This window comes from Leopardus geoffroyi, chromosome A2 (assembly GCF_018350155.1).
Source record: "Leopardus geoffroyi isolate Oge1 chromosome A2, O.geoffroyi_Oge1_pat1.0, whole genome shotgun sequence".
Lineage (NCBI taxonomy): Eukaryota > Metazoa > Chordata > Mammalia > Carnivora > Felidae > Leopardus > Leopardus geoffroyi.
Genome location: NC_059331.1, coordinates 38976916 through 38990678, shown reverse-complemented (window position 1 = coordinate 38990678; position 13763 = coordinate 38976916). Strand labels below are relative to the sequence as shown.

Here is a 13763-nt window from a genome sequence, read left to right as displayed (position 1 = left end):
TGCCTTTTATGCTGCTTTTAAGTTTGTCATCTCATCACCTTGTTTGTACTTACTATATGTCTTCCCCCTGAGGGAAGAGACTTTCACGTGTATGGCTCTCACCTGATAGGAGGAGCAAGGCTAGGTAAGGGAAAGAAAAGACAAAAGCCAACTGGTCTGCCATGGCTTTCTTCGTGCCAGCCCAGATGGAGAGGAATAATAATGGTTATTACAAGGAGGTCGCCCTGGCGCCGGACTCCTTGAATAAAATACCCTAGTAAAACTTTGGACCTCCCTCTTCTGGGGAGGAACAAAGAATCCTGCTAAAAACAGTACCTTTTAAATAATGACGTTATGACTGATATTTTGAAATTGGGAGTCTGCTGACAAATGATTCAGAATGTAGGAACAATTCAGAACGCAGACCAGCTTTCCTTACCAAGACGTTTGGGGCGACTCGTGAAAGCTTGGGAAGGAGTTTAAGAATGAGTCAAAGTTCTCTCCAAGTTTCCCTTTCTCTCTTTTGGTTGGTTGTTACCTTGGTCACTTAAGAAACAAACCCCGTCATCCTGAACTGACATGGTGACTCAGTTTCCCCAAAGACAGGAGTTGCACAGGGTCTGACTGTCACTTAGATGTCCCTGCAGCTCTCTTATGATCAGCCTACCTAGAGTTTTTAATGCTTATCTATTTTTAAGAGAAAGAGAGAGAGCGCGAGCAAGCATGAGTGGGGGAGGGGCAGAGAGAGAGAGAGGGGACAAATGATCCTAAGTGGGCTCTGTGCTGACACCAGCGAGCTGATGGGGGGCTCGAACTCAGGAACCGTGAGATCACGCCCCAAGCCGAAGTCAGATGCTCAACCAACAAAGTCACCCACGTGCTCCAGCCTACAGGTTTAAAAATGAAGACTTTTGGATGAAAAATCTCGATTTCTTGCCTCTCTTGAAAATTCAAAAACTCTTCCCGCCCTGAGTTCGCTTATTTGGTGATAACAGTCAGCATTTGCCCCCCACCCCACCCCCTTTCTTTGTTACTTATTTTGAGAGCGACAGAGAGAGTGTGAGCAGGGGAGGGGCAGAGAGAGAGGGAGGATCTGAATCAGGCTCTGCTGCCAGTGCACAGCCCAACAGGACACTTAAACCCATGAACCGTGACCTCATGACCTGAGCCCAAATCAAGAGTCAGAAGCTTAACCAACTGAGCCACCCGGGCACCCCTTTTTGTGGAGGCCTGTGTGCTCTAAGTTGCCTTCCTAATTCCACACAAACCATTTCAAGTTAAGTTGCCTATCTGAATTCGGGGGGCTGGGGCATCGGTATCACCTGTTGAAACTTGTGAAAACAACAATTGCTGGGCCCCACCAATCTTCTTTAAGGAAGGGTTGTCGGTTCCCTATGTATGTATGAATATATGTATGTGAGTGTGTATACATGTAAGTATGTGTATATATTATCAGCATGGGCTTACGTGTATTTATTTCATTCTTTAGGTTACAATCCAGTAATATTGTTGTTTCTTTTCTTGCTTAAAATGTCTGAACTTAAGGCATTGGGGGCTCTTTCAGGTTGGTTCCTGTGCCTTTTCAGTAAGTCTCCCCACACCTCACCCAGCCTTCTTTTTTTTAAAAGCACTACCTTTAGCACTTTCTGGTACCAGAAGATGCCCCAGGCTTATCTTGTATTTTCTATACCTCACCTCAAGAATTAACTAGTTCTCCAAGGATCCTTGTTTCTTTTATTGGAGAAAGGTATTTAGAAACCAAGGTCTGGATGCTAAGTGTGCTCATTGCTAGTGGGGTGTCACTGCCTCTAGCACCTCTCAATGGACAGACCTAGGAACTACATGTAGGTATGCTAACTCATGCATGTACTCACACAGATGTATTTATGTATTTGTGAAAAATATGTATATACATACATACATATATCTACTGTCTGTATGGATACCTTCAACTCCAACCCATTACCATAGGATTCATCCTACTCTTGGGGGTATCAGATTTTTAATCTTTGTATGGCTTTTTTTTTTAATGTTAACAGTGGCTCAGAACATCCTGGGGGGTGGGAGGAAGGAATATTTTATAAATATTACTGGAGGAAAAAAAGCTGACCCCCAGCTTGGCATAACAAACATGTCAGCATAGCCCCATGCTTAATATCCTTCAGCCCCATCTGAAAGCTACAGTTTGGAACACACAACCTCACTGTTCCTGAAGGTGGGCAGACGTGCCTCATTTCCCTTCTTACACAAACAGAGTTTGTCTCCAGCCCTACGGAACAATGCCTATTGTAACGCTGAGCTGGCACTTGTGGATTCTAAATATAAGCCAAGATACTTCTCAAAGATTAGAATCAGAACTTTGCTTTACATGTGAAATCTTATTTTGAATTCAGGTACACAATTACTCACTCAGAGACTTAATTATACTGCCTTAGGATAGTATTACAATAGTTTTAATTATTTTTTGGGGGGTTACAAAAGTAACCTTTTGTCTCTTGAGGAAGGTGAAGTGACTATAGTCTTTTTGAGAACTTCAAATACAAATTAACCATCGGCTGTGAGGTTTATCTGTGGTTCCTTCATGTTTATTCAAGAAGCAACCATACTTGGATGGGCTCCTCCTTCTTCTCATTATACTTAATGTAAATCTAGTGCTGCTTGGATATGTCTTTATGAACTGTGCAGAGAACTGGAAAGAGAATCCAACCAAGACGGTTCATGGGCTGCTGGAGGTGTGGCTCAGTGGTTTGGAAAACATTCTGGGTTTTAAACAGCAACACCTATAATTATGGAGGCGTCATCCCTTCCATAAAAAAGAAAACAAAACAAAGAAAGCAAAGCCCTTCTACTAACAAGGTGTAGTCATAGCACGTGTTCAGCCTTCCCCAAGCCTGTCTGGCATTTGTTTCTGGGGAATATCGTCCATCTTTCTCTGAGCACTCATCAAACAATACAAAGGTGAACAATTGGAGGGCAATTAGCAGTCCCTTTGGGGTAATAGGAGAGAGAAGTCACCTTGCTGTTAATTTCAAAGGAATTAATCATGGTTTACATATGCGATTTAGTGGCTTAACGTTGCAAGGGGTTGAAAAACCAGGAATCAACAAAGTTTATGAAAGACACCGGTGTAGCAAACCAGGTATGCTGGCCAACTTACAAAACTATCTGTTGAGTAGTCTAAGGCTGTAAAGATTGAGATGGTGCCTGTTGTCTCAGGGGCTACGTGCACCACAGATCTGTGTTTCTCAAACTTGCATATGTGTGAGACTCAGCTGGGCAGTATTGTTAAAATGCAGATACTTATCCAGTAGGCATCACGAGGGGGCTGGGATTCTGCATTTCTGATATGCTGTCAGGTGGTGGTCCTATTCCTGATGATATCTCATCTTGCATAGCAAGGCTGTAGATTGTTCTGGTACCTGTGGTAAGGTAGGATTGAGGCACTCATACTCCCTTTATGTATTTTGAAACTACCAATGTGTTGCATAGTGAATGTCCTGGGGTTAGGGGATTAGAATAGCTTTCTGGAGTAGAGGTACTCGGCCAAATAGTTTATTGTATCTTGTCGTTTCTAGGGACTACAATCCATTGGCACCTATAGGGCAAGGAGCTATCCTATATGTTACAGTTAACAGCAACCTCTTTTCGCCAGGACCAATTTAGGAAAACCTAAACATATTTTCAGGCCATGTTTATTTATGTTTATAGAACTGTGCCCTTAAAAGCAAGAAATGCAATCTGTGTAATTAAGTCCCCTTTCTGCGATTAAAACCTCAGAAAATGCGCTGTTGTCTCTAGTGATGCTGAGCCTCTAAACAAATTTTGTCTTGGGGAAACCCCTTTTATTATTTTTTTTTCAACATTTTTGTTGTTGTTAACGTTTATTTTTGAGAGAGACAGAGCATGAGTGGGGGAGGGGAGAGAAAGAGAGAGAGTGCAAGTGGGTGGAGGGGCAGAGAGAGAGAGACACACACACAGAATCTGAAGCAGGCTTCAGGCTCTGAGTTGTCAGCACAGAGCCTGACGCGGGGCTCCAACTCACATACCATAAGATCACGACCCGAGCTGAAGTTGGACGCTTAACCAACGGAGCCACCCAGGCACCCCAGGGAAACCTCTTTGAAACAGGGTTCTTCCACGATTCCTTGACTAGCTTTTCAAGCCACTCACTTATTCAGTGTGGTTGGTCTCAGAGTGCCTGGTAAGATTGTATACTTTAAAACAAGAGATCCTCTGTTGATTTCTGATGTGGACATACAGTGACATCAAAACAGAGGACACCGTTCTCTTGCCTCTTACTGTGAAACACACCATACGTACCATTTTCATTTGCCATATTTCTCTTCCAGAAAGGAAACTTGGAGTGTAAATATTCATTTAAGAGTCTGAATGCTTTCACTAACCTCTCCCTTCCCCCTACTCTCCATCTCTCTTGCCAACCCTCCCCTCCTTTCTTCCCCGTGTTTACCCCCCACCTGGATGCCTGCCACTCCTGAGGGGAGACAAGTGAGTAGATGGTTGAACTTGCTCTCCACCCTCCACAGCCTCAGTTTCTCCCATTTGTGAAGGGGTGTGTAGAAGCCAGGCGGGTTGCATAATGTCTGAGGAGTACTGGCACTCCTGCCCCTGTTGTGAAGTGCAAACTGTAAGATGGGAAATAGAGGCATCGAGCCAGGACACCTGGACTCTAATCCTTGTCCAGCTACTAACCAATCTCTAATTTGAAATACTGTACTTGGTTAGTATGAGACTCGACTTGCCACTAGGATGGCGACAGGTAACAATGTATCGCATACAGCTATACTCCCTCTGCTATCAATTTCAAAATTTCAATCCTTCCAGCTTTTCCAAAAAGCAAAAAAACAAAGAGTAAAAATTCTCTGCTGACACTCACATTATTAACACTTGCAGCATTTACAACTCTCCCTTTAAAAAAAAAGTTAGTTGTAATTTGTAATTTTTTTTTGCCACTCTCCCTTTCTAACAAAGGAATTGACGACTTTGTTTTCATCGTGTTTGTTTTTAATTCACGGAGTGCAATAGTGATTTCCCATTTAAAGTAGTAATAGAAAAAGTAGGTTGATGTAAAGAAGATATTTAATACACTTGCCATATTAGCTGTAGTCCAATGAGTGTACTACATAAATTATTCAGTAACTATCATGTTATGCAGATATGGCAAAATATTAGGAAGGTGGTAACTATAAAGAAACACTGAATTAGGTGAATATAAAGTTTCCGGTTAACTCTAAACTTATAAAAGCATTCAGGTATCTTGTTAAGTGGTAAATGTCCACCCCAGTTTCTGTTACCCCAAATGTGCATACATTTATCAACAAAGTACTGGCAGAACAAAGTTGGTGTCTGATGTATAGGCAATTGTATGTGACAGGGCCCTAACATGTTCTGATACCTTTGAGGAAATTTTGGTTGCAGTTCAGGATAGTTTCCCAATTTTCCTTTCACAGTTTTTTTTTTTTTTTTTTTTCCTGTTACTTCAAACAGAATCAAACGGGGACAAGCACCTTTGCATTGGTGTAATTAAAATACAATTATGTCAGGAACATCTGTTGAAAAGGGGATTTCTATTTGTTTTACCACCAAAAGGTGGCGTCCTACCCCCATGCCCTTTATTTAAAAGCCCTTCTTGCTTTAATTTAACAAAAAGAAACTTCCAGTTGATTACAGATAAAGAAATTAAAATGTGCTCCCTATGAATGTAACGTGACAGTGTTGAAAATGAACAATATGTTAAGCTGCAGTTAAGTTTCCCCCTAATGTAAGCCAAATGGATATGGAGTTCTTTAATAAGGTGGCACATTAGACAGTATTATATACAAAATTGAGTACAATATATCATGGGATTTACAACCAGGATTTCCTTTTGTCTGCAAAACTTGTTGTCAGTCTGACTTTGGCCCCTTCTTTCAAGTGAATGTAGAATTTAAGGCAGTTAAAATGCAGAATAAGATCAGCAGGAACCTAAAGATCGTTTTAGTATGGCAATACCAATAATTTTTTAAAAACTCACCATCCAATCTGGAAAACGGTATTGGAACATGAATTGTTCTTTACAGACGATGAATAAATTTGTCACATTTAAATAAATTGCTATTCTCCTAAGTTATAATTCTGCAACCCAACACATACCATACACATATCTGGCATAAACATTTTAAAAATGGAAAACACCCCCCCCCCCCCAGACTGGCTGCTTTGTAGATTTCCATTTAATTCCATGTGAATTCAGCACAGGAATTTCCAGTGATGTTAAAGGACTGTTCTAACTATGAATTGACTTGACATAAAGCTTTTTATCAATGCCTAGGTCATAGTAAACATTCAATAAATATTAGATGTTATTACTGAAAGCTTTAAGCTGTGAGTTCCTCACAGGACAGGGATTTTATTTATTCTTGTAGCCATCACTGCCTACTCTATGGTCTAGAATATAGAAGGTATGTCATTAATATCTTAATGTCTTGAATCAAAGATAACAGGAACCCTAGTCTCTAGAAAGCCAGGAAGTTCTATACAAACTAAAATGCATTTTCTTTATCTGTATTCTAGTCTAAAAGATCCAATGGATGGTCTTGTCTGGATAGCATAGAATCTTGCACAGCATGCGTTCAACATGAATTCTATGCTGGAATTACCTTAGTACAGTCTTCCTTTCTTTGGCTTTATTCTGTAACACTAGTAAATGGCTTTGTTATTTTTTTATTTGCAAAACAGATACAATTTTACAGTGGTAGTCTTACACTGTTACTGCAATAGAGATTTAAAATTCTTCTGTAAATGAATGTTTAACAATATTTGTAAAAAGACATTATACATAAGAACTTATAATAACCTTCTCAGGATGTTGATAATCTACAATTGTGCTGGTCTCAAGGAATGAACAGTACTTGTCTCCAACCCCCCCGCCCCCCAAGTACTTTGTAGGAATCCACAGGAGTGGCTTTCCATACATTCTCATTAAGAGTTGGCCTGTTACACCAGCCAGCCAGTAGCTGGAAATGCTGGCTTAGGAGTTTGGCAGCATCTGGGGTGATGGGCCTGAAAAAAATTATTTCTGTTAACAACAACAAGCCATGGAACCCTCTATCTTTCTAAGTCACATTTTGGAAACAAAAAGTCTTCCTTCTCAATTTGTGTTGTTAAAAACGAAAGAAATACCAGTGTCTTTTGTTTTATACATGTATATGTATATTTCAAAACATTTCATTCAGGCTTCTAATTTACTCCTTAAAATTTCTAAATTCCACCAAACTTCAAAACAGCAAAAAGAAAAAAAAAAAATCTCACCTTTTCAAAGAATTGGACAGAGCTTTCTGCATGTGACTGATCTCTGGGAGAGCAGCTAATTTGTGTTAAACAACTGATTGACATGCTAGCCCCTGGGCGTTTTCCTAAGAGAAACCGTGGCAAGAGCACAGCTCCTGATGCAGCAGCCACTTTCCCCCAAAGTGGATCAAACTACACATTCCAGCAGTGAGTCTGACAAGGAAGAGGGGGAAAGCTCTCCCACATTACACTCTCCTGATTCAGGAATACAGGGGGAAAACCCCCTCGCTGGCGGGTTTCTGTTTCCCTGCAAACAGGGGTTTGTCCTTCTGTTGAACTTTCACCTCCCGAACTCGCCTTCTTTCATTGGACAAAGTGCAGAAAGAAAGAGGAGAGACCGAGGGAGGACGGGAGAGAAGGAGAAAGGGGGCTGAAAACACCACCCCCACCTCCCCCTCCTTCAACTGTCACTGATGGCAAAACACTTTCACTTTTAACTGGAGGAAACTCACATCCTTGCCTACCCTCTCTCCTTCCTTCTATATTTTTAGCTCAGAAACCAAGCAAATAGCCATCGCATTCCTATCTTCGTCCCTACTTGTTAACACTCTCCCTCTCGTTTTTTCTGGTGTCTGAATGGGACCCCCAAGTCCCCATCTTGCGAGGGATCCTCCCCTCCCCCATGCCCCTTATTTTTCCAGGTCTTTCTTGCCAGATCCCTCTTTGGCCAGGGACTGCTCTGGCGTTCCCTTCCTCTCTCTCTCTCTGGTCTGTGGGGTTCTGCTTCCCTCTCCTCTTCCCCATCCAGCCCGGACGCCCTTTACTCTCATCTCCCCGGAACCCGCCCCCCCCCCCCACGCCGTGCCCCCCTCCCCCCTTCTTTGCCAATTGCGATTTTTTTTTTTTTTTTTTTTTTTTTTTTTTGCTGCGAGCCTTGTTGTTTACCCAGCAGGTGGATGTGACGTCAGGGACGCACAACAGCAAAAAATAACAACATCTCCCTCCGCGACGTGTTGGCCTCTCTCGCGCGCCTTATTTATTTATTTGTTCCGGGAGGCGAGGGGGGGGGGGGAGGAGCAGGGTGGGCGCCAGCGCCCGTGTGGCCCGGAGAGGGGGCGGCGGCGGCTCGCGCTCTGGGGGTGCCGGGGGGCCTTGGGGGCGCGTGAGGCGGAAAGGGGGCCCTGGCAGGAGGCCGGGAGGCGGGCTGGGGAGCGCCCCCGGGCCGGCGCTCCCCGCGCCTCTGCCGCCGCCGCCACTGGCGCTGGCTGGGCTCCGGGAAGCTAGTCCGGAGCGGAGGAATCTATTGTTATTTATTGTGTGGCGGTTGCATGCTGTACTCGCGGCGGCCCGGCCCTCGTCCGGGAGTGCGTGTGTGCGCGCGTGTGTGCGCGAGTGAGTGTGTGCGCGGGGGTGCGCGCGCGGGCGGGAGTGGGCGCGCGCGGGGAAAGGCCCGAAAACACCTTAGTTTGCACCGAGAGACCATTTGCAGCGGGTGAGTTTGTATTTTTCCATTTCTGCTCCACTTTTTCCCAAGCTGCCTCCTGCCTTGTTTCCGCCACTTTAAACAACAACAACAACCAGCACAAAAAAAAAAAAAAAAAAAAAAAAAAAAAAAAAAAGAAAGAAAAGAAAAAGAAAAAAAGGAAAAAAAAAACTACTTTCCACCTCCAGGCTCCACGTGCATCTCCCCCCAGCCCTCCCCTCTCAGCCTCTCTCTCCCCGGGGCCGGGGCCCAGGCTCTCCGGTGGCGGGGGGGGGGGGACGGGGGAGGGTTTACCGGCCGGCGCGGGGGTTGGGGGCGGGGGCCTCCGGCGGCGGCGCCCGCAAGCTTGGGTCCATTTCCATAAGTCAAATGAGGGTGGGGGGCGGCGGCAGCGGCGGGGAGGCGAGATCTTCTTCCCCTCGGCCCCTTCGCGCCTGGCTTTGCGCTCTGGGCGATCGCTGCGGGAGAGAAATCAATAAGCCCAGGCCGCCTGGCGCAACTTTCGATGTCGGGCGTCGGGATGCCAATCGAGTAGCGAGGCGGGCGCGAGGCCGGGGTCGAGTCTGTGGTGGGAGGGGGCGCGCGCCGGGAGCCTTTGGAGCCCGAAGTTTGGACTTGGAGCAAACTTTTTCCCTTCGCTCTCCGCCAGTGTGTGCCCCCTCGGTGCCCCTGGATTGTAATGACGGGATGCCCTCACCCTGGGGCCCGCGCCTGGGGACATCCTCGGTGCCACACGCGCCTGGCCCCGAACGTGACGGCGGAGACACTCCGCCGCCATCCCCCGGAGCACAGAAAACTCGGACACACATTCGCGCACCCCCACCTAGACACGCACCCTCACACGCCCTCGACCCCGAGAACCCAGCCTCGCCGCGGACAGGCCCGCGACAGCCGTGGCCAGCTCCGCGGGTGGGATGGGAACGGGGTGCGCTGCGGGGAGTCGCCGCATCGGGTCTCCTCCCTTCCACCACAAACACTTTAGGGGTTTACTCTCCTTCGAAGCTTGGGGTACCGGGGGGTTTCCCAAGCCTGGATCTGTCCTGAGACGCGCGGGAGTCGCCGGGTCCCTCTGGCCCGGTCCCGGCAGCCGATGGCTCTCCATCCCTCGCCCGCACTCCGCCTTCCTCCCGAGCTCCCTGCGCTCCATCGCCGTCCCGCTGAGAGGACTCGGCCGAGCCGGTAGCCGGGACTGCGTGCGCTTTGGGTGGGGACGGCGGCGGTGGCGCCGGGGAGCGGAGAGTTTGCCAGTTGCCTCGGGGTCGCGGTCATTCGCTGCCTCCGCCTCCCCTCGCCCCCGCCTCCCGCCCCCCTCCTCCCCAGATACCGCCGCTCGGAAACTTTGATTCCTTCTCCTTTTTGGCCCTCGGCGAGTCCCCCTCCCCACCTGTTGTGAGCTCCGCCTCGGTCCCCGGAGACTGACGGTGACACACGCGGGCGCCGGGGAGCTCCGCGCCCAGAAACAAAGTCGTATGCCCCCTCCCCAGTGTTTGCTTCGAAATCGCAGCCTGCAGCACCCCCCCCCCCTTTCCCGCGCAGCTCCCGCCCCTGTGAGAATAAGGACTAAATAAACAGTTGTAACTTCAAACCTTGCGCCTGCGATCGTATCCCTTTCCCACCCCCTTCCCCCCTTCCTCCCCCCTCCTTTTTTGTTGTTGCAACTTTGTAAGATCCTGGGGAAGGTGCTGAGACTTCGGCTCGGGCCGATTTCCCGGTCTCGGGATCCTTGCAGGGATTCCCTGAGCCACATCCTCCCTTCTGTCCACCCGCACTCCTGGGTCCTCCTATCCCGCCGTCCTCTCTGTCTTGGTCCCCCAGCCTCATCACTTATCCCACCCCCCTCAGTTTCCCCCAACCTGAGCCAGGAGGACTTGCTGAGGGTCGCCCCGGTTTCTTGTCGACCGCAGAACCCGAAAGTTTGCAAGAGGAAGAGAGCGCGCGGAGAGCAAGCGGGCAAGGGGCAGCGGCAGCGGCGCCGGGGACCATGGTGCTGCCGGCGCCTCCTCCGCGGGCGTGAAGGCGGCGCTCCCACTCCCTCCCCAGACTCTGCCGGTAAGTCGAGGCGGCCGCGGGCGCTGGGGCGAGGACTCGGGCGGGGGCAAAAGATACCCTGGAGCCCCCGGGGGCTCTCTGTGCCCAAAGCGCCAGCATGGGCGGCGCGAGCGCAGGGATAAGGCGCCCGGAGCCAGGAATGTGCCCATCCTCAAGCTGGTAGGTGCTTCGAAACACTGGACTTTCTCCTTTTTTAACCCCCTTGCCTAAATCCGAGATTCTGAAGATCAAAGTTTAGCGTGTAGTGTAAAGTGCTCCGATAAAATATGGTGACATCTCTCGCCCCCCTCTTCTCACCCCACTCCCCTCTTATAACTATTAATTATTTCCAAGTCATTGTGTCCAAATACCCTTGCTGGGCTGATTACAAAGTGTATTGATTTAGCCTGGGCTCATCCTACGCATTCGTTTTAATTCATTTTCCTTTTGCTCGACCAGAAAACCCGAAATGAAACTTATTTCTTCCTCTTCCCAACACCCCGCCTACCCCCTCCTGCCCTCCCCCCTCCCCCCCCCCAGCCCTCATCAGTGAGGCTTGGGCAGAATAATGAAATTAATGTAAACATTTCATTTGGTTGCATTTAAGCGTCTCCAGCCCACTTAGAAGGGGCTCGTGTTCCTCTCCTGTCCGGTCACAGGTATTTTCTAAGTTCGGATTTCCTTTTTTGTTACTGCTTTTTAAAACAGGAATGCTGGAAGGGCATTCTGTATTCCTTTTGGAAGGAGTCTGTACCTTGAAACCATCTACACTTTACCTTTGGTTGTCCGTAGGATTTAGGACTTGCACAATAGCTGAATTGAAAAAAACCTGAAGGATATTTCAGGGCTTTTTCTACCGCTGAAAATATCTTGAAGATTCCTTGCAAAAATTTTACCTTCTATCTCCTTCCCTTCGTTTTTCCATAGTGATAGTCAGTTTGGGGGGAGATGTCTTAACTAGAATTTGAAGAGAAATGGTAAGAGTTCAGGTGTTTTCTGAGTGGGGTTAGCCTGCATAATTGAGACAGGAGTTGCTGTTATTTTTAGTTCCAGAGAGAAATGTATCAAATCTTTTTTAGAATTCCACTGGAGTTTTGATTCTCAAAGTGGAAATACCCATCTCTTTGAGTCCAGGAAAAGAAAATTGGGCTTACAGTTTCAGAGATTTGGAATGGGTTTTTTCTTTCTTTCTGACTTTTCTACTTGAAACATCTCCTCATTAAAGAACATTAAAAATATAAAAAAGAACTCAACTATTACCACTCAAAAGATGTCAGTTAAATTCTCACTGCAGAGGGAAAAAAAAAAAGGTTTAGCATCTTACCACTGGCTGCATTTTTCCCCCCTTAGACTTTGGATTAGTCATTGTATGAGAGAGAGAGAAAGCAATCAGGTTTTTTTTTTTTTTTTTTTGGAAAAGTAAAGTAAACAGCCTCCAACTGCTGAACCTTGACAACCCAAATTAAGGAAGCAGGAGAGATCAAACAGACCTGCTGCTGGGTTGTTGTCAGGAGCTCTACATGGAGAACCCTGGACTATTCGATCAAGCAGCAAAGCTATATATTCACTAATGCAGAAATGGACCATTGCAAATGCTGATCTTTGTTGTGTGAGCTAAGGCTCACTTGGAAGGAAACACTAACAGCTTTTGAGTTCTTTATGGATGTGGAGTTGCTAAATAAGTTATTTTTCTAATACAGTCTTGTTTGTGAACAACATGCACGCAGAAAGGTATGAAATGAATATTAAGTCTTCCAGAGGCTGCCTTGCTACCCAGAACTGTGCAGTGGAATTCTTTTTACCAACATTAGACTCCTACACTAGAGTTAGGTAACATTTTCTCACATCAAGTTTAGAAGATCTGCCTGGTCAGGAAAGCCAAGGTTTTGTATGTGATGGTTTAAATCTGATGTGAAGCTCAAAAAAAAAAAAAAAAAAAAAAAAAAAAGAAAAGAAAGGAAGAAAGAAAAAGAAAAAAAAGAAAAATCCCTGGTGATGAAGTTTTGTGTCAGCCCACTCTTGGAATTTAAAAAGGCGAGAGAGAGCATTCTCCAGATTAGACATAACCTCTTTTTTTAGATTGACATTCAACATGACCACGTTGCTACTTTTATTCAAGTTCTCTGTAACTTGTCCTTGCTTGTTGTCTAGGAAAATTTAACTGCTTTACATTTTTAAAGGGAGTAGTAACAGCAATTACTTTAGCATTTTGTTTTTACAAGTTTATCAAAGTATAATGAAAGCATCATCAACTATTGAAATTAACTGTCTCAAATTAAGGGGGTCATATGGCTGGAGTTGTCTGTAAGATTTTGTATTTATATTTAAATGCTCGAGTAAAAACTATAACCCTTTTTTTTTTTGCTATAAACTATCCCCAAATTAAATGTCATTTTTAATTAAGTAGAACAAAGTGGGAAATAGGACAAGTGAACACATAAAGAAGAATAAAAATGATTGTCATTTAAGGATTGCATTTTTAATTAATATGTCGATCACACAGTAAACACTTTATGTTTTTTTATGTCAGTTTCATAACCATAGTGCCCAACATGTTTCAAAGTGTGTAGCTTTTATTGGATATATCTTTTATTGTGTAATTACACAATGCGAGTTAAACATACACATAGATGCTATTAGGCAATTCTGTGCAATATGTAATGTTTTTTAAGAAGCTGTAAATATTTTCTAGTTAAGTCATTTGTACCAACAATAACAAAAGTTAACTGGGTTAATATTGAGCCTAGGTATGGTTTTCTGTTACTAAGTTGTTCCTTGCTTTTCTTAAGACTCTACCCTGGCCTCAAATTTGTGTTCTGAGGCTCTGTTGAGGGATACGTCTGTTTTCAGCAATTGTTTAAATTAACAGAAGAATTGTGATATTTCCTAAACCAATATATTTATGCCACAGCATGTCCAATGCCAACATTAAGAGAAGGGTGAATGTAGCAGATGTGACAACTTCTTTTGAACCCAGCTTCCTCTT

General features: G+C 45.5%; 1 protein-coding gene across 2 annotated transcripts in view; it reads left to right on the top strand.

Moving 5' to 3' along the window:
* EIF4E3 (eukaryotic translation initiation factor 4E family member 3) overlaps positions 1-13763 on the top strand; it is a 225169-nt gene that overhangs the window by 128092 nt on the left and 83314 nt on the right. The window contains exon 7 of one of the 2 annotated variants that reach the window (XM_045493554.1): positions 10654-10798. The exons of the other annotated variant lie outside the window; for it this stretch is intronic. Within the exon in view, the coding sequence (XP_045349510.1) occupies positions 10654-10763 (110 nt within the window). The 3' untranslated portion in view covers positions 10764-10798. The remainder of the gene's footprint in view (positions 1-10653; positions 10799-13763) is intronic. 2 annotated transcript variants of the gene reach the window in all.